Genomic DNA, 23,816 nt, shown 5'->3' with positions numbered 1-23,816 from the left:
CCTAACTCTGCGTCCTGTTGGGATCTGTAGGTTTTCCTGTACACGGTCAGTGCTGTATTAGGAGGAGAGACTACAAGGATAATTTGAAGTTCACTGAAACATTCTAGGAATGTACAGAGCAGTCTAATTTGGTTTTACGGCCTTTGGAACACAATAAGTCCCTTGTAGAGGCGGTGACTAGACCTCTCAATCCAGCTGGAACCAGATGTGGACCAATATGTTAACTGTCACATTGGTTTTAGAGGGTTTTCTTTTTCTTCATTTTCTTCCATGATGTAAAGTTGAGAAGAAGAAGAGGAAAAAGCTCTAAACTGAAAAAAACACATATAATCTCCAAGGTTTTCTGTAGCTATAATAAAGTTTGTTTCCAAATGATGCCTTGGGGGGAGCACATTCTTATGTGATGGTATCCTGTCCGGTTTTCTTAATTGTTATGTTTATTTAGTCTATAACCATGGCGGGAAACTGTTTAAACAAGATAACCTAGAGATGCTTTCCCATGTGAAGCCTTGTCGGCCTTTTCCTCACCCTGTCGTCTTGGATTTCTCAATCCACAGTATGCTGGGACTTATAATAATTATCCTATGTACAGTCATTTGGTTGCATTGAGTGTATTTACTAAAGATTGTCGCCGGTTCTCAGCCACTTGGAGGGCTCGACTTTAAGATTGCAGTAATAACACATGCAACACAAGCCTGATTTTGTATGTATTGCTATTGACCTTTTAAATCGATGTACTTTCGTGTTTGGATTTGGGTGTATATCTATTTGCATGTAGGATATATGGAGTAGGGTGGATCTTGGTCTGAGTTGCACGTTAGCCCTGAGCATTGCTATGCCCAAAATCCGGAGTCTTGGAGATCCATTCTCTAACATCGTCTAATGATCTGGTGGTGTTAGGAGAGGGGCTGCTGTATATGGCTGCCAGGTGCACAGGGCGAGCTACAGTGACCGTGAGGAAGGGTCACCCAGAGACAGCTGCTGCTGGCACTATGCCGTTTATTTCAGACCAAGTCATAGTTATTCCAATCCATGGAGTTTTTTTTTTTTTCTTATTTTTTTTTTTTTTGTTCTCTGTACACTTTACTAAATTGTTTTTTTAAATCTATTTTGGTACAGAGGATGAACTATTTTTTTCCTGCACAACCAAAGTCTTTTTTTGACTACCATAAATGGTTTGCAATTACTTGAGGATCTCTTTAATGAAGAACAGATGGAAGCAGCATTTGGGAAAAAGACCATTTTTAGGAAATAGCACAAATGAGTCGGGTTGGAGAACAGGACTAGGCCAAGGACAGGGAAAACAAATATCTAATTGGGGAAGCTGAGCATAATTTAAGCTCTGCACCGTTCCCAAGTAATGTATTTTTATTTGGTTCTTTATGTCATGGTACGACAGGGGTGGAAATAGTGCACCAGGTAACCTAGCTGTTGCCCTCTGTGGATAGAGAATAAAATGTTTGTTTCACATATTTTTCTAGTATAGAATTTGTTATTATGAAATAAGTTCAGTACTTCACCGTAAACGAGTCACTATTTTTATACTTTCCTGGATGAGGAACCTTATGGGCCCTACACATTAGGCGACCCGTCGCAGAGCTGCCCGATGGCCGATACAGCCGGCGGGCAACCCGGCGGCGGGGGGAGTGAATTTTTTTCACTCCCCCATCACAAGGCTCCATAGCAGTGCATGGTAATATGGACGAGATTGTCCATATTGGCCTGCATGCATAAGCGACGGGGCACCAACGATGAGCGAGCGCGGGGCCGCACGTCATTCATCGTTGGTGCCTACACACTGAACAATATGAACGAGTTCTCATTCATTAATGAACGAGAACGTTCATATCGTTCACTGAAATCTTTAGGTGTGTAGGGCCCATTAGAGTAGGGATCGCCATCAACGGTTAAATGATGTGGTGGCTCGCTTAGTGGTAGACCATCAATAGTGAACATCAGTGGCATGAGGTCCAATGGTGTCTGTCGGCCACACTCTGCGCTAGAGGAACTGTTGAAGGACAATCCTACCTTAGAGGGCTCGTCTAGCTTGGACTTTATCTTTGGTTACCCTGAGAAGTTTATTATCCAGTCTGTGTTTGATTTATAAAAGGGTTTGCTATTGTGTTGTAACATAGTACGTTTATCTTTAAATTCCACGAAAGGCTAAATTTCTAGCGGACATTATTGATGATATGTTGGTTTCTGTATCTTTTTTTCATCTAGGTCCTCTCTGTAATATTGAGGTGTCCCCATGTGCGTCCAACCCATGCAAAGCTGGTGGTACCTGCCAGACTATACAAAGTGGCTTCCGTTGCCTATGCCCAGAGGGTGGGGGTCCTCGTGACACTCTGTGTAATCCCACTCAGCTCTGCGCGCCCGGGTGTGTCCACGGCGTGTGCCGCAAATTCACAGAAGGGTGAGTGTTGGCCCGTTACTAGCCTCTCTCTAAACATTTTCTCCAAACACCAGTCATGTATAGCCGCTGATGTTCCTGCCTTTTTTATTTGTGCACTGAATATATATTCTTATTTGCATTAGTAATCCTTTCTCCAAGAAGCGTTTCATTATTTCACATAAGTGTGATCCAACGCAACATTGGTTCCTTCTTCCTGCATGAATACAGTTTGTAAATCGAAAGTGACCATTACGCTGAGCGTTCATAGAGTATGTGTAATAAACAATACGAGAATGGCAGTCCCTTAATAGAAGGACTATTTACATAGAACACCGTTCCTTCTTCAAGCCTATTTGTGTTGTTTCCACACGTTTCATGCTCTTTCAAAATGTAACGGAACATCTCCTTTACTATTCACTGACTTCCCTGCCTTTCTCCAACGCGTAGATATTCATGTGAATGCCATCCAGGCTGGACGGGGGTAATGTGCGACCGGCGGAGCACAGATGGCTGTACAACCAGCACTTGTCAAAATGGAGGCACCTGCATTGACCATGCTGGAGGACCGCTCTGTCACTGCAGAGACGGTTTCCGTGGTAATGTCCCTGCACATATTTCTATTTCTTCATCCTCCCATGTGCATACAGCTTGTGTGCAATCTTTAACTGCTATCACTAAACATTTCCCTTTTATTATTGGTCGCCCATATTACTGGTAGAGCCAGAGCTTGACACACGGACACTTAAGCATAAATTTTTTTAATTCTGCCGTGTCTGTATCCACATCATTCCAGCTAGTTTGTAGAAGAAGATTGAGTCTGGGTATAACATTTAATATTATCGCTGAATGTGAATTTGCAGGCTTAGAAGTGTAAGTGTGTGTATGTATGTATGTATGTGTGTGTGTATATATATATATATATAACGAGGGCAAAAAACTGTGGCACTCAGAGACTTAATGCAAAACTCTTGATGTATTAAAAATCACATCTGAACTCCAACGTTTCGTGGTTGGCACACCCCTTTGTCAAGGAAACACAGCAATGAAGTGAACAAGGAAAGAACTTACCTAAATACCCAGGAGAAGCCCGCCATGTGAAAAACGCCGCCCCTAGCTCCGTTCCCGGCGCTCGGGTCCGGCGCGCACCATGCGCTTCATTGAAGACAGGATATTTAGGTAAGTTGGGTATTTAGGTAAGTTCTTTCCTTGTTCACTTCATTGCTGTGTTTCCTTGACAAAGGGGTGTGCCGTCCCCGAAACGTTGGAGTTCAGATGTGATTTTTAATCCATCAAGAGTTTTGCATTAAGTCTCTGAGTGCCGCAGTTTTTTGCCCTCGTTTTACATTACATGCTTTCTGGAGGCACCGGAGCGATTGAGTCCATCAGGAGGAGTGCCGGTCCGTACATTGACCATATATATATATATATATATATATATATATATATATATATATATATATATATATATATATATATATATATATTAATATACAGTCTGTGCGGACCGGCACTCCCCCTCCACGCTTCGTTGTTCACCTTGACAAAGGGGCGCTTGGTCCCCGAAACGTCGGATCACTATGTGTGTGAAATATATTTGACTGTTTATCAGACTTAGAGTGCCGCTTGCTTCTTGTCCTATTTTATATATTAATATATATATATATATATATTATAATATAATATATTGAGTATCCCATATCCAAATATTCCGAAATACGGAATTTATTGAGTGAAATAGTGAAACCTTTGTTTTCTGACTGCTCAATGTACACAAACTTTGTTTAATACACAGTTATTAAAAATATTGTATTAAATATCCTTCAGGCTGTGTGTATAAGGTTTATATGAAACATAAATGAATTGTGTGAATGTACACACACTTTGTTTAATGCACAAAGTTATAAAAAATATTGGCTACAATGACCTTCAGGCTGTGTGTATAAGGTGTATATGTAACATAAATGCATTCTGTGCTTAGATTTAGGTCCCATCACCATGATATCTCATTATAGTATGCAATTATTCCAAAATACGGAAAAATCTGATATCCAAAATACTTCTGGTCCCAAGCATTTTGGATAAGGGATACTCAACCTGTATATATAAATATAAAAAAATATATATATATTTTTTTTTACCTAGTGGTGTAATAGATGACGTTGTATTTCTAGGTAATTTATGCCAGATTAATATTAATGAGTGCTCGTCATCACCTTGTCTGAATGGAGGGACCTGTGTGGACAGCATTGCGCGATTCAGCTGCTTGTGTACACTGCCATATACAGGTAAGGAATAACAGTGCCTTGGGGATTCTTGTATCTTTTCTCTGTTCCTCTGTTGCCGCTACACCCCGCAGATATGGAGGTTGGAGAAAATAGATGCTATAATGCAGCCTCGTGATATTACCAGTTCGTAGTGAAGTGGTACGCAGCATACACACAAAATGGCTGCCTTACTCTGTTTGTAGCTTACAGTGTTATATGATGTGATTAGCAGAGGTGAGCTATTGTCATCATAGTAATAATTCCAGTAATACTGTCTTATGAGTAGACCCCATAGTGTATTTTCTTCTCCTAAAGGTCTGTTATGTGAGACGCTACTCGCCCCCTGTAACCATGAGCCTTGTCATAATGGCGGCATCTGCAGACCTACCGCAGACTACAAGAGCTACTCCTGTAAATGTTCCACTGGCTGGGAAGGTGAGTAGCAAATCCAAACATTCCCAAGGTTTATACTCTGTGGATAGTAATATGTGCAAAATGGCATTACAGACATGTTAAATAGTGTTGAGTGCGGGGGAGGAAAAGGGGGAGAAAAACCCATGCACTAGTAAGATTGTGTATATACTATATACGATAGTCAATTATAGGTACACAATAAAGGTTATATCCTCTTCATCAGGGGATATAGGTATATGTAGTGGAGGTGCACCCCTGAGAGTATATATTATTCTACTTCATCCACTAGGGGACACCGGTAGGTAAAGAAGATAAGTTTATTCATTTTGCTGGGGACACGCTTATATTTTTTTATTTATGTTAGGAAATGGTTTGAATAGTGATTAAAGTTTATATAGATAATCTCTCCAAAGACAAAACAGGACACTCCAAACATAGATAACACGTGTAGTGAAAAAAGAGAGGAGGTGTTTTACCATGAATCGGGTAGTACATTTCTCAAAGCGCCAAAAGTAAATGGATGTAAGCATATTATGAGCTTAGAGAATAGCATTCTGGGTAACATTGCCATTTTTGCTGTGTTACAGGGGAGTCATGTGACATTGACATGGATGAGTGCGGTAGAAGCCCATGCCAAAATGGAGGACAATGCACAAATCTTCCTGGAGGATACAACTGTGCGTGCAAACCAGGATACACAGGGCCCGACTGTGAGACGGATATTAATGACTGTTCCCCAAGTGAGTGACTCAGTGGATGAAACAACAGAAATAGAGGAAAACTACTTTACATCCTTGGACAAGACTATAAGCTCTGTTTTGTCTCTCTCTCTTAGATCCCTGCCTCAATGGTGGTTCCTGTAAGGACGGGATAAACTCTTTCTTCTGCACCTGCCAGCCTGGGTTCACTGGATTGAGATGCATAAATGAAATTAATGAGTGTCTCAGCAACCCATGCCGTAATGGGGCCACCTGCTCGGACTTTGTCAACAGCTATGTGTGTGTCTGTGCTCCCGGATACACCGGGCCTGCCTGCGAGACCAACATACAGGATTGCACAGAAAGGTGGGTCTCCTCATGTTACTGATCCCATGAGATAGGATGCCTTTCATTGCAATTAATGTTTTCCCTACGTCAGTCAGCGCATGGTAGAGCCGTGTTCCTTCAGTGAGACTAACACTTGTTTATTTTCGTTTTGATGCTTCTGTAATTCTTGAGGGTTGGTCTTACAAATAAAGTATCTATCTGGCCATTGCTTGGATGCATTCCAGTTGATACGGTAGTGAATGCGTAGTCAGTGCCCATAGTGAGTGGTTTTGAAGTCCTTAGAGGTATATTCAGTTAGCGTCAGATCCATTCCAACATGCATTTGTCGGAATGGATCCGACAACCCCTATTCAAATCTTATCTCAATTCGACTTTTAAAAAGTCGAATTGAGATGAGGGACCCAGAGGAGGAGAGAGGGGGGGGGGGGGGGAGACCAGCGGGCAGACGGAGGAGATCAGCGATACAGTAGCGCTGCAGGAGGATGTCACACAGCCGCCCGACCTCACGGCAGTGTCCACCCGGCTCCAGCAAGCGTGACCTCACTTGCTGGAGCCGGGTGGACGCTGCCGTGAGCGGCGCGGCTGTGAGACATCCTGCAGCAGCGCTGTGCTGTAGCGCTGATCTCCTCTGGCTGTCCCCCGTCTCCCTGCGGTTCCCCCCCGCCCCCTCTCCTCCTCTGGGTCCCACATCTCAGCCCGACATTTTATTTTATGTCTGACTGAGATGGTCGGAAACGGGGCGAAATCCTGTCCTGAATAGGTCAAATCACAATTCGACCTGAAAAAGTCGATAACAAGTCTTTTCGACAGACGGCAGCTTTCAACACTAATTGAATATACCCCTTAGTGTCTAAAAATACAGCAGTAATCGCCCAAATACTGATTGTTTCTGAAACATTGCTTCCGGAAGACAATGTGGGGTTGGTGATGGCAAATACAACATTTTGTACTTTTCTGCCTTAGCAATTGGTATACAGTTATAATAATAATAATATTATTATTATTATTACATTTGTAATTATGTCTACCTGTTTTTCTGTTACCTTGTTTTGTATCTTTGCTCTGTATGGCACAGCAGAACGTTGTGGTGCCTTATAAATAAAGGTGAAGAAGAATAATATACAGGCGATGATGCAGAGCTGGGCACAATTTGTATTTATCACAAAAAAAAAAAAAAAGATGCAATTGCCTGCAGAGGCAAAGCTGCAACAAAGTCATTGATATATGCAGCTTAGCACCAGTGGCATATGCCCATAGGTCACATGCACGCATGCCCACGTTTATATCCATTTGTTTTGTTTGCAGAATACGGCCCACTATTAGGAAGCATTAAAACTTTAAGTAATTCTTTAATAGGTCTGAAAACTCGCAATCTCACATAGAGAGAACGAGCAAATAATAGCTTAAACAACTCTCAAACTATAGCGCATGCTGGAGCAGTAAAGCAGTCGCTTATCAGTGAGGGATTAGCAAACAACCATTAGCATGGGTTAGCTAGTGCTGGCATCATTGTCTAGTGTTCTCATCTGCCCCTGACCTACCGACAATAATGCCACTTTTACAGGCGAGTATCGTTCTGTGTCCTGGTCATGTTCTGTTTGCAGTTGCACAATCATGCCCTTATTGTACCTGTGCCTATATTACCCCCCTCCCTGGTGGTATGTGCCATAGTCGTGCACATATGCCAGATTCCACTTCTTTGGGCATGTGCAGAGAGGTTTCACGCAAGCTGGCACTGTTCTCACCCTCCATCAGGCCCTTAGACTGTAATATTCCTCTGGAACAGGTTAAACAAAGGCTTACCCATACACTCAGTGTCGTTAGGCCTGTCAGGATAATTTCTTACACTTTGCAGATTGCAATGTAAGAGAGGCTTGAGCGACTGATGTCCATGCAGCTCTGCTGGATCTAAAGTCCAGCTTCTAGCTTGTAGAGCATCCTGGGACATGTGGTTCCACCAGATGGATGAAGACAGAGTTCCTATCTGTATGGCGCGGGAACTCTATATGTTGGCGCCAGATTACAAATAGGACATGCCACAGGCGCACAATATGCTAACTAATATGAAAAAGGCGAATTAGTAAATTATAAATTATTCATTTCCAGTTACTAATCATGAGTCAGCAGTTTATAGTTTCGTTTTGCAGCCAAATAACAATTCATCAACAGCTAAGCATGAGTGAGTCACTGTGCAAGTGGTCTATGTATGGAGTGATGTCTGGTTCCCGATAGTGGCTGCTGTCACTGTACTAATCCAGCTTTATGTCTTCATCCTAGTTCTTGTTTCAATGGAGGCACCTGTGTGGATGGTGTGAACACTTACACCTGCATCTGCGGCTCTGGCTTCACCGGAAGTCACTGCCATCTTGAAGTGGATGAGTGTGCCTCGCGGCCCTGCCAGAATGGAGCTGTTTGCGTGGACAGGGTTGAGTCCTATCGCTGCATCTGCCCAACTGGTTACACAGGGGTGCAGTGTCAGGTGAGGAAGACTGCGCGTAGGTTGGAACACAGTCTGTAACGGCATTTATCACATGGAGGTTACGGCAATCTGCTAAGTGTTAGGAGAGTGTTATTAGAACATGTTAATGTTCTTATATAATGCTGCAAGGCAGTTGTCTAGCAGCTGCACATTAGAGCGCCGCAGTCCCCCCGCCCATTACCTCTCTTCATAGCGCTCACTGGCTGCTGTCTAGACACCGCCTCACTGCTTCTTCTCCATGCTTGTCAGAGATAAGAGAGAGGAGAAGATAGGGGACAGAGATGAGAGAGGGGTTAGCAGTGGGGCAGAGATGAAAGCAAGAGAGGGGAAGGAGGGGGGGGGGGGGGGGCAGATATGAAAGAAAGACAGGTGGGGGCAAAGATGGGAGGGTGGTGGAAGACACCTGTCAGTGCTTGGAACGGACGCCCCCACTACCACCTCCACCCGCAACAACCTTCTGTGGCTAGCCCCACCCCAATGGTTGGAGGGAGATAGATCAGAGAGAGAGCAAGATGTGGGGAGAGGGACAGATATCGGAGAGGCTAGGGTGGTGGCAGGGGGTGATATGAAGAAAGGACAAGGGGGGTTGGGCATGAGACAGGAGAGATACGTAGGGCGGTGAAGATGGGGGTGCTTGAGGCCATAAAGAACATTGAGGGAGGCACAGGGTTGTAGAGACACTGAGGTAATGAGGCTATGTGACGGCCACACTAGCTAGCGGCCTGGAAAATGTCTTAGAATTCTGTAGGGCATTGGAATTAATAGGTATACTCCATTTGCTGATTACACAGGCCTACGATGGAAAAACTGGAAACAAATAGCTGGTTTTTATAGGTGTTTGTGTGATCTTTTCAGAAAACATCAAATTTTAATTTTCAGTATTTCCAGAATTACTGTATTAAGCATTAAAATGAAAATGTCATCATACTGTAACACTCTGAGAACATTTTATCAACTTCTGAAAAAGGAGCATTCTAAGAAGAAAGAGAGGTGGTAGGGGAAGGGATGGGGTTAGCTATTCAATGATTATAATAGATGCCTAGAACAGGCGACTATTTCCCTGAAAATCTTGGCGCTGTAAGTGAAGAGAAGTGGGAAACATTTAATCAAGATATCGAGACTGAACGCCGATACCAGGGTAGGTGGAACGTCTACATGATTGCGGGCTACTCTTGGATGCTGCACACACCCACTAGCTGTCTACAAGAAAAAAAGTACTTGGTCGGAATGGATTTCTATCAATAATTTTGTACATAAAACTATTTTTATTGTTTTACAAATAAATATATTTTAACCAGAAAACATATTATGCTATTTCCCTATATGTTTGCTCTCACTTGGTGAAAAAACCTTGCGTGATAGAGAAATTTGGTGGTCATATTTGAAATCGGCATGCCAAAAACCATAACCAGTCCATCAAATTGCAGATTATTTTCAAATCCCCCTATTTTGAAGGCCTGTGTTCCCATTCTCTCCCTGATTGTTGGTCCGCTGTATGGAATTTGCAGATGTGAGATGTTTACCTACTAAGACAATAGAACAGTGGAGATCTCATCAGCTCTGGTAATCTTGTATTGTAGAATCTACTGGATCTCTGTCGCCGCTCTCCCTGCCAGAATGGGGGTCGTTGTACACAGATAGGCTCCTCTATCCGCTGCGAGTGTAATTCAGGATGGACAGGAAGTTACTGTGACGTGCCCCGCGTCTCCTGTGACGTGGCAGCGAGCAGGAGAGGTAAGTGACAAGAAATACAGGCGGTCATTATGCAGTACAGTGATAGCGAGTTACAGTGTGCTTGCAATGCCCATTTTGGTTGTATCCTAGGTGTACGTGTTGATCAGCTGTGTGAGTCCGGTGGAACCTGTATGAATACTGGGAACTCTCATAAGTGTTTCTGCAGAGGTGGCTACACAGGCAGCTACTGTGAAAGCCCTATCAATCAGTGTGACCCAGATCCCTGCCTTAATGGAGGCTCCTGTCACAGCTACCTTGGTGGCTATGTCTGTGAGGTGAGTGAGGCTGAAGAAGTATCCTGTTGGTGTGTGTATAGTGCGTGCCTTATGTTAATTTACTTTTGTGATTTGTCCCTATACAGTGCCCGGCCGGATATGAAGGAACAAACTGTGAAATTGACATAAATGAGTGCCAGTCTCACCCATGTCAGAATGGAGGAACCTGTATTGATCTGGTTGGGCGCTATATCTGCGCCTGTCCCCCGGGAACACTTGGTAGGTGTCCTTATGCTTTCTAGATGGCTGTGTGTGTTACTGGTGTCCATAGCAACAAGTGACTGCAGATGGAACGTTCAGATGGATTCATGGCTTGAGGATGATTTTTAAAGATGTTTTTTTTGTTCCAAACACTCTTACCTTTCTGCATGGTTATCCTGTGTGAGGTCTTGTGTTCTCCTCTGTACTCCCTCCTAACATTCCAGCATCTCCCTCTCCTGCAGGCGTGCTTTGTGAGATCAATGAGGACGACTGTTCTACCTTCATTAATCCTGGGCAGCCCAAATGTTTAAACAATGGAACCTGTGTGGATAAAGTTGGGGGCTACCGCTGCAACTGCCCTCCTGGTTACACTGGCGAAAGATGCGAGGGTGACATCAATGAGTGCTTGTCCGGTCCTTGTATTGCCCATAACACTCGAGACTGTGTCCAGATGGCCAATGACTATCAGTGCATATGCAAGAACGGGTATACCGGTAAGGAGGGGATCATACCTAATCTGGGGGAAGAGTGGTAAGGGCCTTTATGGAGTAGTTTTACATGTGCAGCGTATGACCAAATGGGAAAGGGGCCTAGTAACTGTGTGTGTTTAGTGTATTTGCCCTCACAGATGGAAAGTATCAGTTTTGTGCAATGAACCAATATTTGTTTTGATGGAGTGAATAGACCTATATGTATTCTCTTTCAGGACGGCGCTGCCAGAGTGTGGTGAATACTTGCGAGTCCCGGCCTTGCCAAAATAAGGGTGTCTGCCGTGTGACAGTAAATACCCCTCTTGGGTACACCTGCCGCTGTACCTCAGTAAGCATTTGCATTTTATGCTACTCCAAACTTGTGTCTCCATGTTATTATGGGCGGAATTCAATTGTCTGAAAAGTCAGTTGGGAGTCTGCTTCTTCCTATCTAATAGACAGGAAAAAACAGACACCCAACCGATTTTTCAAACATTTGAATTCCCCCCTGTATGTCTATCGTTAGAGGGTGTCATACCGTATATTAAGGGATGTGTGTGTGTGTGTGTGTGTGTGTGTGTGTGTATATGTATGTATGTATATATATATATATATATATATATATATATATTTAATGATTTTGACGGTGTCTGCTTTTATATTTTCAGTAGAGTTTCCATTATGTTACTTCTCCAACTCCTACTTCCTTCAACTTATTCCTGGGCCATCCAGTCAGTCTTAGGGGTCTATTTACTAAGCCTTGGATGGAGATAAAGTGGACAGAGATAAAGTACCAGCCAATCAGCTCCTAACTGTCATTTTTCAAACACAGCCTTCAACATGGCAGTTAGGAGCTGATTGGCTGATACTTTATCTCCATCTACTTTATCTCCATCCAAGGCTTAGTAAATAGACCTCTTAAGGGCCCCATACACTACCGCGACATGTCAGATGGACATGTCGCGGGTGATCACACCCGGCAGCCTCCCGGCGGGCAGGATCGCCCACGATACATCGCATGCTGTCCTTTTGCATACGATGTACCTTGGGCGATCCCAGCCCCACCTGCGGGGTCGGACCAGATTGAATGTGTAGCACATTCAATCTGGAGGATCCGATCCGATGCTCATGGGAACGTGCATCGGATCGAAAACGCCTCCAAAATGGCGATTTCATCCGATATATCGGGCCGAATGACCGCAATTGGATGAAATCGGGCATTATCGCTCTAGTGTATGGGGCCCTTTAGTAAGATATGATCCTGTCACATTACAATTGTTGAGGGGCATGACTTACAGGAATACATTTGGGAAAGATGTTTATAGACATGGATATTTCCAGAATAAACAAAAAGTAGGATGATACAGTCAGAAGGTGGGAGAGACAGGCTGTCGTAAGTGAAGACATAAGATTATTATTATTATCCTTTATTTATATGGCGCCACAAGGGTTCCGCAGCGCCCAATTACAGAGTACATGAATAATCAAACAGGAAAACAGTGACTTACAGTTGATGACCGTATAGGACAATACAGGGTAAATAAACATAGTTACATCAGCAGATGACACTGGAATAAGTATCAGGTGGCAGAAGACTGCTGGAGTTGATGCAGTTGAAGATTATTAAAGTAAGAAAGGATAAGCACATGAGGGAAGACGGCCATGCTCGTGAGAGCTTACATTCTAAAGATGTATCGTGCAACGATCTCCTGTGCTAGCCTTTGTCTTGGGAACTAACATTATTGAGGTTATCTTTCATTTGTTCGTCTGTTTTATAGGGTTTCTCTGGACCCTCCTGTGAGCGCCCCCTGAATTCCTGCAGGGATATTGGCTGTCCATCTGGCTCCACTTGTTTCCAGACACCTCAGGGTCCTCACTGCGGCTGCCCACCTGGTGTTGTTTGCCAACCTCCTGTGAATAGCACCGCTCTTCCTCAGTCACCACATCTGCCCTGTTCCCGTTCCCCTTCCCCATGCCAAAATGGTGCCCAGTGCATCCCGTCTGCCAAGTTTCCATATTTCACTTGCCAGTGCCCACCTAACCTAGCTGGACCACGATGTGAGATGCTGCTTCGTACCGGGCCCATCCCCACACAAGCTCCAGAATGTGGCCCCCCACAGTGCTTAGGAAAAATTGGAGATGGCCATTGTGACCGGGAATGCAACTCTGTGGAATGTCGGTGGGATGGTGGAGATTGTGCCTTGAGCATAGATGACCCATGGAAGAACTGTCCGTGGCAAAGTTGCCGTCTCCTTTTCAACAACTCGCGGTGTGATCCGGAATGTGCATCAGCCGGCTGCCTCTATGATAACTTTGACTGTCGTGATAGGAGCGAGCGGAGCTGCACGTAAGGACCACAGGACAATGAAGGCTGGATGAATGTGACGACCTGGGGTGGGAGTGCCAGGGAAGGAGTGAATGATGGGGATAGTGGGGATGTGCTAGGGAAGGACTGACTGGGCAGCAGATTAGGAAAGATGAATTCAGTGGCAGGCATATCACAGTAACAGATACAGGGGTCAAAAAGAGTGACATGGGGATGTTTTTGAAAAAAAATTACGGTTGAGGAAGAGCCATTAATTTAGCCTGCAGTATGTTTCATTTCTGTGTAGTCCTTGGTGTATGGCAATCTGTTGGGATCGGTGGAGCAATAGTGAAGCCCGAGACATAGCAAGCTGCAGACTTTGTGACCGTATATAAACGTCCTGTTAACTCATCATAGATATAAATATTCATATCCAAAAATCTACGTTTCCTTCCCCAGCCCGGTCTATGAACAGTACTGCATAGATCATTATGGAGATGGCCGCTGTGATCAGGGTTGTAACTCGGTGGAATGTGGCTGGGACGGACTGGACTGTGCCGGAGGCTCGGACGGGGAAAAGCTGGCAGATGGAGTGCTTGTCGTTGTGGTGCTGCTACCTCCAGAGGAACTGCTGAAGGAAAGCAAGGCCTTCTTGCAGAGACTCAGTGCCATCCTACGCACAGCTCTGCGGTTCCGTGTGGACAAAGATGGACAGTACTTAATTAAGCCATACCGGAAAAGTCAGGCAGCAGAGAGACGGGTGAAGAGAGAGCTGGACAGTGATATCATAGGGTAAGTACAATGTTGAGCATCCTTGCAATATGATCTGCCAATTGGCTTAGCATGTGGCAGAAGGAAGCAGTATTGGCAGGATCCTGGCAGTTGGAATACAGACGCCGGAATCCCAACACTATTCTGAATGCTGACACCGGCATCCCGAATAGGGTCACCAGCCTGGCACTGGTATAGGCATGTCTTTTTTTTTTATATATATATAGCCTATAGGGGGGTTGAACCATTGCTATAATGTTAAGAGATTTTTCTGAAAACCCCTTTTCACACCATTATAGGTTTGTTTTTGTTTTTTTAATTGTTGTATAGAATATAGGATGCAGATACATGTTATGTGAAATGGGGATGGATATAGTCCATAGCTTAGCATGGAGAGCTGACGGATGCATGTTCTGTCTTCGGACAGGTCCGAGGTGTCGCTGGAAATTGATAATCGTTTGTGTATGAAACCGGTGGACAAAGAACAGTCTGAGTGTTTCCCTGATGCAAAGAATGCGGCGGACTATCTGGCTGCCCTGAGCGCTGTAGAGCGACTGCACTTCCCTTATCCAATGATATCTGTGCGCGGTAAGTCATGTTGGGAATTATGGTGCCGTGGGCAAAGTATATGTGGCAGATCCATGAATAATTCCAGGCACATTGATTGATTTATAAGATGAGATCATATGAATCTCTTCACAGGTGATAAAATCGAAGAGCCAACCTCACCGTTCCATCTACTGCCGCTAGTGGGAGTAGCCGGTTTGCTGGTCTTGGTTGTGGGAGTCTTAGGAGTCCTGGTGTCTCGTAGGAAGAGAGCCCATAGCACTCTGTGGTTTCCAGAAGGATTCATCATGAAGAAGGAAAGAGACCGCAGGGAGCCAGTGGGACAAGATGCTCTTGGTTTGAAGTAAGAATAGGGACAGGTCCTTTGGTAGTGGCTCCATCTTGTTGTTACCATGCTCACCCCGTACTTCTTTCTCCAGGAACATTGCCAAGGCAGAGCGCCTCATGGAGGACCCATTCGAAGACTGGACAGAAACTGACTGTCCTGAGACCAAGAGACTGAAGGTGAGTACATCAGAGTGTGTCCTGTCCACAGAAATCTCTCGTCAGTGCAAATAGAATAAAATGCCATTGACAAACATGTAAATCCTAGTCATCTTCATCCCTTTATTCACAGTCAGAGGAGCTTTCTCCTTGTCGCCAGGATCCCGTGGACCCGCGCCCTTGGACTCAACACCATTTGGCAGCTGCTGACATTAGACTTCCCCCAGCTACAGCATTGACACCCCCTCAGGGCGACTATGAGTGTGACGGTATGGATGTGAACGTGAGAGGGCCAGGTGAGGATGCAGACCCTGATGCTTCTGTTAGGCTGGACCATACATTTCCCAGCACACGGACACATGATATGTAGATTTATAGTACGGCACCATAGCTGACCTCTTCATAGATGAGCTCTTGCACCAAAGGATATCACTAGTGTGAGTGCACACTAATAATAATGAAACAAAGTATACAGGTAATTCCGGTGCCATGTACAACTCTATATATGTGCAAACACCCACATTTAGTGCCGCACATGCAATACGATTTTTATTGCAGTCCATTTGTGTGCAACTCTCAATTTGTCCCAATTTGCTCTCAGTATGCCCACATTGTGAGCTCTGTTCACCGCAGTTATTATACCAGTGTAAAATAGTATTCTTTGTCGCCAATAATAAGCACCGTGTCTATACATACAGACGTCGCTACTGCAGAGTTCAGCAAGACCCATCTTGGCAACCATATCAGTTGAGGGTGGTGGCAGCCCCGGGGCACCATAGAGCCTTGTGTTTCCTACCCTATATGTTTCTCTGCAGAGCTCCGGGTGCATTGCTAGAGGCACAGCAGATTTAGGGACTGGGTGTCCAAATAATCTCCCCATGTCCCTTCTACCAGGCACATAGCCGGGGATTACAGACAGGTGACATTTGATAAGTGTTAGAATAAGGCAGAGGTTAGAAACGCCCCTTGTTGTGTCTACTAACACATATTAATGGTAATAGTTGCTGCACAAGCTCCGTACTGATGATAGGTGGCCGTCTCTCCGCAAGGCCCGCAATTCACAAAAGTGCCATTGTCTTCATTGTAGTTGACATTTAAAAGCTCTAAAGACCTTCGTACAGATCTATTCATGGCAGAACAAAACGGGCAATTGTAAATGTATCATTAAGAGACCTTCCAACACTGAACCTTCCTTACTCTGTTGACCTTTAATGTACAAAATGTGTATGTATGTGTGTGTGTGTGTGTGTGTGTGTGTGTGTGTGTGTATATATATATATATATATATATATATATAAAAATCATATTGCTCTGTAGCTAAATATCTGGTTATATTAGTGAATGACTCCTACCCTGATCCTTAAGAGTTAAGATAATGTGACAATTAGAACACTAAAGCACTAAACCCATTGTGCTAGTTGTCCACTGAATAGTATGGGCCATGCTTACAGCTTCCTACACTAACCCTATATTTGCTATTAATTGGCTGTGTCCATATTCTCCTCTCATTATTAGTATAATGATGCCGCCAGTACTGTGTGAGTTGTGTATTTCTCTGGAAGCCAAGTTACCATGGTTCTGTCCCCTCTCTGTTAGATGGATTCACCCCACTCATGTTGGCTTCCTTCCTGGGTGGTGGGCTGGAGCCAGAGTCTCAGGAAGAGGAGGAAGAGGGTGAAGTCTCGGCTATCGCTGACTTAATCTGCCAAGGGGCGTCTCTCGGGGCACAGACAGACCGAACGGGCGAGACCGCACTACACCTTGCAGCGCGCTATGCCCGAGCAGACGCTGCTAAGAGACTGCTCGATGCTGGAGCGGACCCCAACGCTCAGGATAATACAGGCCGCACCCCGCTGCACGCAGCTGTGGCCGCTGATGCCCAAGGAGTCTTCCAGGCAAGTTAGCTGCTGATGTGGTTTGTCCAGATCGAGTGGGCAATTTTCAAGCATTACCTTTTCCAGAGATTCTTTACAAACTTCAAAACCTAATCTGTGTTGCACACGGTTGGCTGAGAGTTAACCGATTTCCTCCTTTGTGCAGATCCTGATCAGGAACAGATCCACAGACTTAGATGCTCGGATGGGTGATGGGTCCACAGCGCTCATCTTGGCTGCCCGATTGGCAGTGGAGGGGATGGTGGAAGAACTGATAGCGTGCCACGCTGATGTCAATTCTGTGGATGAACTTGGTTAGTGGTTTTTACCCTTGTTACATGTGGAGAAGGCGCATTGCTTGCTCTCATGACGTTACACACCCTGTTCTGCAAGGAAACAGGATCTGCTGGAGAGAAGTCTCCTTTTAGCACCTTTCCAGTCATGTGTAGTGGTTTTTAGAGACCGGTTTCCTAAGATCTGATGACCTATTTTGTCTGCTACAGGCAAGTCCGCTCTGCACTGGGCAGCAGCAGTGAACAACATTGAAGCAGCTCTGGCACTGTTAAAGAACGGAGCCAACAAGGACATGCAGGACAGCAAGGTGAGCGCATGTGTGGGATGTATGGAAAGGTCTATAGCCATATCACACGAGCAGCGAGTAGGATGTTGGGAGCGAGGGCTGGAATTGGACTGTATGTGAGAAGTTACTGCGTCAGGGACAGTGTGGTGATGATATGCTCTCTGTACTACATATCGTGAAGGCAGCGCTTTTGTGGGCTACGTACCGTCTTTAGACATTTTAACGTCAATGAAGAATTATGTATATTCTCTTTGTTGGTCCTGATATAAGGCTACCTTGATGTGTGGATTTAGCTATTTCTAGGTTGCACGACTAATGTTTTGGAATGCTAATTTGTTTCTTTTGTAAGATTTACGAAACCTAAAAAGTAGAAGTGGTGGTGTTGTCCTTGGGAACCAGTCACAGTCTCGTTATCATTTATCTAGTATTCTAGATTATGGGGAACATCCCCACTTTTCCCATTTAGAAGATTTCAGTAATCCTCCCACTGCCCCCTCCTTTAGTGGTACAGTGACTAGAGTGTGATGTCACTATTTAATAACCTCCAATGCTGTTTTACCCTCTAGGAGGAAACCCCGTTATTCCTGGCTGCCCGAGAAGGGAGTTACGAGGCAGCAAAGGTCCTCCTTGACCACTACGCCAACCGTGAGATCACAGACCATATGGACAGACTCCCTCGGGACATAGCACAGGAGAGATTGCATCATGATATTGTTCAGCTCCTGGAGGAACACAACACTGTTAGAGGTTCCCAAGGGACAATGGGAGGACACACGATGTCACCACTTCTCTGCCCTCCCAACGGCTACATGGGCAACATCAAGCAGACGCCTCAAGGCAAGAAGAGCCGCAGAGCGAGTGCCAAAGCGGGTGGAGCCAGTCTGAGTCGAGGAGAATCTAAGGAAGCAAAGAGCAGAAATAAGAAGCTGTCTCTTGACTGCCCTCCTGGCAGCGGAGGTCTGATGGAGAGCTCGGTCACCCTGTCACCTGTAGACTCCCTTGATTCGCCCCGTGCTTACAGTGCCAATCCTGGCTCCCCAGCAATGCAAGCCCCTGGCACTTTTCACCTTGGCTCCCTGTCTGTGCCCTCCACTCCTCTTGTTAATGGGCTTATGGAAGGGCCTTTTGCTGTGTCCTTGGCACGTTTAAATGAGATTGGAGAGTCCCAAGGAGGCACAATGTTGGCTCTGCAAGGTAGAGTGCCATTACAATGCACACCAGGCTGTGTTGTGAATGGTTTAAATATTGGTATGTTGAACCCAGGCAACATGTCCTTTGCATGGCAGAACACTGTAAACCCTTCACATGGCACACGCAATGTAATGGGAGGGGCTCCAGTAGGGTCTGTTCCCAACTTACATCAGCTGCATGCTCACCAAGTCTTGATGTTGCAGAACCAGATGGCGATGCAGAGTCCTGTGAAGATGTCTATGGAACAACAGTGTCAGATGGGCCCTATAGCCCCTAACACAGCTCATCTGAGACAGCAGAGCATGCCGCATGTGGCCGACAGATCTGCTCAGCCTCTTACCCCCACTGAAGGAAACTACTTTAAGCAGCAGAGTGTAGTCAGAGAAGGCAGCATTCAGACACCGCCAGCTGTGCCTGTACCCTCTCAGCAAACCTTCGCACCTTCTCAAGAAGAAACCCCTAAACATTACCTGCACATGCCCAGTGAGCACCCCTACCTGACTCCCTCTCCAGAGTCCCCGGAGCAATGGTCCAGCCCATCACCTCACTCTGTATCGGAGTGGTCTGATGCCACCCCTAGCCCTGTTATAGTGGGGAGTGCACATGGGCAGACATCTCACTTACCTGAGCAAGCCAACAATATGCAGGTGTTTGCTTGACCTGCTTAAGGCCCATCATTGTTTTGTAGTTGTCCTCATCCATTCTGCATTCTTGTCTTTTTGTTTCTTTTTTTTTTTTCTTTTTTTATTGTGGCTTATTTGCCGCTATGAATTTTTCTTACTTTTCTATTTCGTCCTGAACTTGTACAGTGTTTAAATCTCCACTTGTGCTACGACACAAAGATCGTCTCAAGTGATTTTTGTTTTTTATTTTTTATAACATAAAGAATGTTTTATGACGGGACCATGAAGAAAACTTTATCTACAACGGAACACATATATATATATATATATAATTTTTTTATTATTATTATTTTGTAAAGACTTTTATTTTCTTGGCAATTTTTGAAGGAAAAAGACTGCACTTTTCTTTCTGCAGGTGAAAATCGTGTTATTTGCAAAGAAAAAAAAGGTTACAATTTAAAACTGTTGGTTCCCTGCTCTTTAAGCTATCATCACTGCCCTGTGCTGCTCCGCTTTTGGGGTAAATTATATGACTTTAGATTGACCTTTTATATATAAGGTAACGTTCTTTTCAACCCTGTTTCCCAATTTTTAAAGAACTGCCTTGTGGACTGTGTGAAAGCACAAAATGGTACGTAATTCACCAAGAAGTGTAATATGTTTTGTAGAAAAAAAACAAAACAAAAAAAGACTTTGGTTCCGCACAGTTTTTATATTAGAAAGAAATTGTCACTCAGATACCTTTTTAACATGATTTTTACTTTCATTTCACAATGGGTAAATGTTTTACTAGTTACGCATTTTAATGAACTAAATTGTACAGTTTTTTGTAAATTTTTTCTGTTTGACAAATTCCTTCCAAAAACAGTCTAAAAGTTGCTATTTTGTTCACCGAAATATGTATTTTATCTCAGTCCTAATTTCTTTCTTGCTGTTTTCTCGGCAATATTTCTTGTTGGAGAATCCAATTAAGAGTTTGAAGAAGGGAGGAGGTTAAATTCTTGACGCGTTTAAATAAAATTTGGCCGCCTTTCAGTAATTAAAAAAAAAAAAAAAAAAGTATGAATTCCTTCAGATTTCATGATGAAAGTTGAAGCTTTAACATTTTTTTTTTTTTTTTTTTACTTAAAATGCCCCTTGGATCCTGGGGAAGACCTTTTGGTGTTACCAACTTTGTAATACTTAAATTGTATAATTTTAGGCTGTAGCCATATATATATATATATATATTTAAATATATATTTTTTGTGTACTGGGTATACATAGAAACAATTAAGCTTCTTTCTTTGCAACTGAGATGACACAGATAAAAAGAATACATTTGTTGGACCAAGCATTAAGAATTTTCATACACCACAAAATATACTTTATTTATACTGTGGTATAAATACAAACCTATATAGATATATATATATAAATTTGCATATCTAGATCATCAATTTTGTGTATCATTTTAACTCTGCCTTGCAAATGTAATAGATGTTCTTATGCCTTAATTTCAGTCTAATAACTGCCTGCATCATTAGACGCTGGGAGGGTTTTTCCTCTCCAAAAAGTTTTGATAAGTTCAATGCATTACACTCATAAATATAGGATCTGTAATATTAAACGTGACCATAAGGTGTCACTGTTTGATACCTAGGCATACCCTTTGTGTTAGTTGTGAGTGATGGTGGGATGGTCACAGGTAAAAAAAAAAAACCATTAGCTAAAAATATATTTTTTTTTTAAATACAGTTTGACAACTGAGCAATTCCTGGGCACTGCCAATAAGAAAGATATATATATATATATATATATATATATATATATATATATATATATATATATATATATATATAATATTACACAATTCAATTTGCTCAGTTTTACAATCCCTATGACCAAAAATGCCTTCAACATTCATGCCGATGGTTTTTATACAGACTCAATTAATAGAACAATGTTAGATATTTTTATTAATCAACAATATGTATATTTTATTACTCATGACATAATGTCTTTTTTTAAGGAAATAATAAAATTATTAAAAAAACATGTACCTTTATACTTTGTATATAAACCTATACAGAATTTTTCATGTAAAGTGCCTAATTCATTAAAAACAAAATAATGTAGTCATTGAAATATTCTATTTTATTTTTCTTTCGTCTTGTAATTAGCACCAGCTCTAAGTGAATGTGATGTTCAATAGAAGACAAATGGGTGATCCGCTGCATGCTGGCTTTCCAATACTTTTGTTTCAGCAGTGCAAAGGCCCCCATACAGCTAGCTGCCATTTCCCTGACTGGAACAATCGATGATAGGTGACCCATTGAAGATTCATGGAAATTGTTCATGTTAAATATCCGCGAGTTGCAGGGAATCGAGATTTGTTGAATATTCCCCATTCCCTGACCCAGGAATCGGGAAATTGAGACAGTCTGTTGCTAATGTGTGAGGGCTTTAACCCTGCAGTAATAAAGACAACACGGTGCCATTAGAACCTGTATACAACCCAACATGGTGCTCTTCGAGCCTGTAGGCAACACAATGAGGCGCCCTTAGAGCCCGTAAGAAAGACAGTGCAGCAGCCTTAGAGCCTGTAGGCAACTCAACGCAGCGCCCTTAGAGACCGTAGGCAAGACAATGCAGCACCCTTAAGGTGCCTACACACTGCAATATCGCATACGAACCGGCTGATATCGGCTGGTTCGTTGCGATAGTGTATACGCACGCTACAGGATACGATGCGCGCTCCCGCGGGTCGTATCCTGCATCGAATGTCGGACCTGACGTGCGATATTTCTTACAAGGACCAAACTGCCAAATGCAGCTTGGCCCTGCTCCCCCCGTCGCAGCTGACATTGGCAAGTGTGTATGCACTTGCCGATGTCTGATCCCGTCATGGACACATCGCATTGTTTGCGATGTCGTCCTAATGTGTACGGAGCTTTAGAGCCTGTGTAAAACAAGTGCACAATAAGTATTAACAGAATAACAACAAAATACTCCATAACCAGACAGATGAGTCTTATGGGGATCCCTACCCTATGGAGCTCTGTTTTGATCTGTAACAGGTTGAGACCACATATATTACATACTGAACAACCAAAAAGAAACTTCACATGATTGTAACTTCTCCTGGCACTGCCAATCTTCTGCATGGATCAAGTAGAAGCTTAATTTGGTTGGAGAGTCCTCTGTAAAGGTGTGTTATCACTCGCTCCATCTTCTCTTACGTCCTAGAGGATGCTGGGGACTCCGTAAGGACCATGGGGTATAGACGGGCTCGGCAGAAGACATGGGCACTCTAAAGACTTTAGAATGGGTGTGCACTGGCTCCTCCCTCTATGCCCCTCCTCCACACCTCAGTTAGATCCTGTGCCCAGAGGAGACTAGATGCACTGCAGGGGAGCTCTACTGAGTTTCTCTGAAAAAGACTTTTGTTAGGTTTTTATTTTCAGGGAGCACTGCTGGCAACAGGCTCCCTTCCTCGTGGGACTGAGGGGAGAGAAGCAGACCCACTTTCGTGGACTGATAGGCTCTGCTTCTTAGGCTACTGGACACCATTAGCTTCAGAGGGTCGGAACACAGGTGTCGTCCTCGCTGTTCGTCCCGGAGCCGCGCCGCCGTCCTCCTCACAGAGCCGGAAGATAGAAGCCGGGTAAGTATATGAAGTAAGAAGACGTCAAAGGCGGCAGAAGACTTCAGTTCTTCAGAGAGGTACCGCACAGCGCGCCATTGCTCCCACATACACACAAGGCACAGCAAGGGCGCCCTGGGCAGCAAGAATTACCTCACATAAAACTGGCACCATTATTAGATACTGCGGAGGCAGTATATTATAAACCCCCCGCCAGTATAAAAAAATGAGCGGGACCGAAGCCCGCCGTCGAGTCCTCCAGCACTAACCAGCTCCATTTTCTCCACAGCATGCTGCAGAGAAGCTGCTCCCGGACTCTCCCCTGCTGAACAAGTAACGGGACAAAAAACGAGGGGGGGGGGGCACCTTTATTTGGTGCAAATTATAGATAGATATATATATATATATATATATATATATATATATAAGCGCTGTACAGGCTGAGACTTTGTTTCCAGTATCTAGGGGCGCTGGGTGTGTGCTGGCATACTCTCTCTCTGTCTCTCCAAAGGGCCTTAT

The 23,816-nt window shown here is 44.0% G+C and overlaps 1 protein-coding gene and 1 long non-coding RNA gene across 2 annotated transcripts in view; one reads left to right on the top strand and one right to left on the bottom strand.

The window, feature by feature from the left end:
* The window catches only part of NOTCH3 (notch receptor 3), a 126,761-nt gene extending 105,248 nt beyond the window's left edge, over positions 1–21,513 (top strand). The window contains exons 13-34 of the mRNA XM_063931637.1: positions 2,224–2,416; positions 2,843–2,991; positions 4,567–4,680; positions 4,975–5,094; positions 5,661–5,813; positions 5,909–6,137; positions 8,397–8,598; positions 10,179–10,332; positions 10,423–10,607; positions 10,694–10,826; positions 11,051–11,302; positions 11,515–11,627; positions 13,057–13,625; positions 14,043–14,375; positions 14,782–14,942; positions 15,057–15,264; positions 15,341–15,425; positions 15,538–15,700; positions 17,001–17,299; positions 17,445–17,592; positions 17,782–17,879; positions 18,425–21,513. Of these exons, the coding sequence (XP_063787707.1) occupies positions 2,224–2,416; positions 2,843–2,991; positions 4,567–4,680; positions 4,975–5,094; positions 5,661–5,813; positions 5,909–6,137; positions 8,397–8,598; positions 10,179–10,332; positions 10,423–10,607; positions 10,694–10,826; positions 11,051–11,302; positions 11,515–11,627; positions 13,057–13,625; positions 14,043–14,375; positions 14,782–14,942; positions 15,057–15,264; positions 15,341–15,425; positions 15,538–15,700; positions 17,001–17,299; positions 17,445–17,592; positions 17,782–17,879; positions 18,425–19,708 (5,345 nt within the window). The 3' untranslated portion in view covers positions 19,709–21,513. The remainder of the gene's footprint in view (positions 1–2,223; positions 2,417–2,842; positions 2,992–4,566; positions 4,681–4,974; positions 5,095–5,660; positions 5,814–5,908; positions 6,138–8,396; positions 8,599–10,178; positions 10,333–10,422; positions 10,608–10,693; positions 10,827–11,050; positions 11,303–11,514; positions 11,628–13,056; positions 13,626–14,042; positions 14,376–14,781; positions 14,943–15,056; positions 15,265–15,340; positions 15,426–15,537; positions 15,701–17,000; positions 17,300–17,444; positions 17,593–17,781; positions 17,880–18,424) is intronic.
* Positions 8,233–11,056, bottom strand: LOC134936561 (uncharacterized). The gene is made up of 3 exons (XR_010180518.1): positions 10,968–11,056; positions 10,122–10,306; positions 8,233–8,631 (listed from the first exon to the last, which is right to left on the bottom strand). It is a non-coding gene; the product is annotated as an uncharacterized LOC134936561 (long non-coding RNA).
* Positions 21,514–23,816: the final 2,303 nt, after the last annotated feature.

This window comes from Pseudophryne corroboree, chromosome 6 (genome assembly GCF_028390025.1).
Source record: "Pseudophryne corroboree isolate aPseCor3 chromosome 6, aPseCor3.hap2, whole genome shotgun sequence".
Lineage (NCBI taxonomy): Eukaryota > Metazoa > Chordata > Amphibia > Anura > Myobatrachidae > Pseudophryne > Pseudophryne corroboree.
Note: the sequence above shows the minus strand (reverse complement) of the source record. Positions and strands in the feature narration are given on the sequence as shown.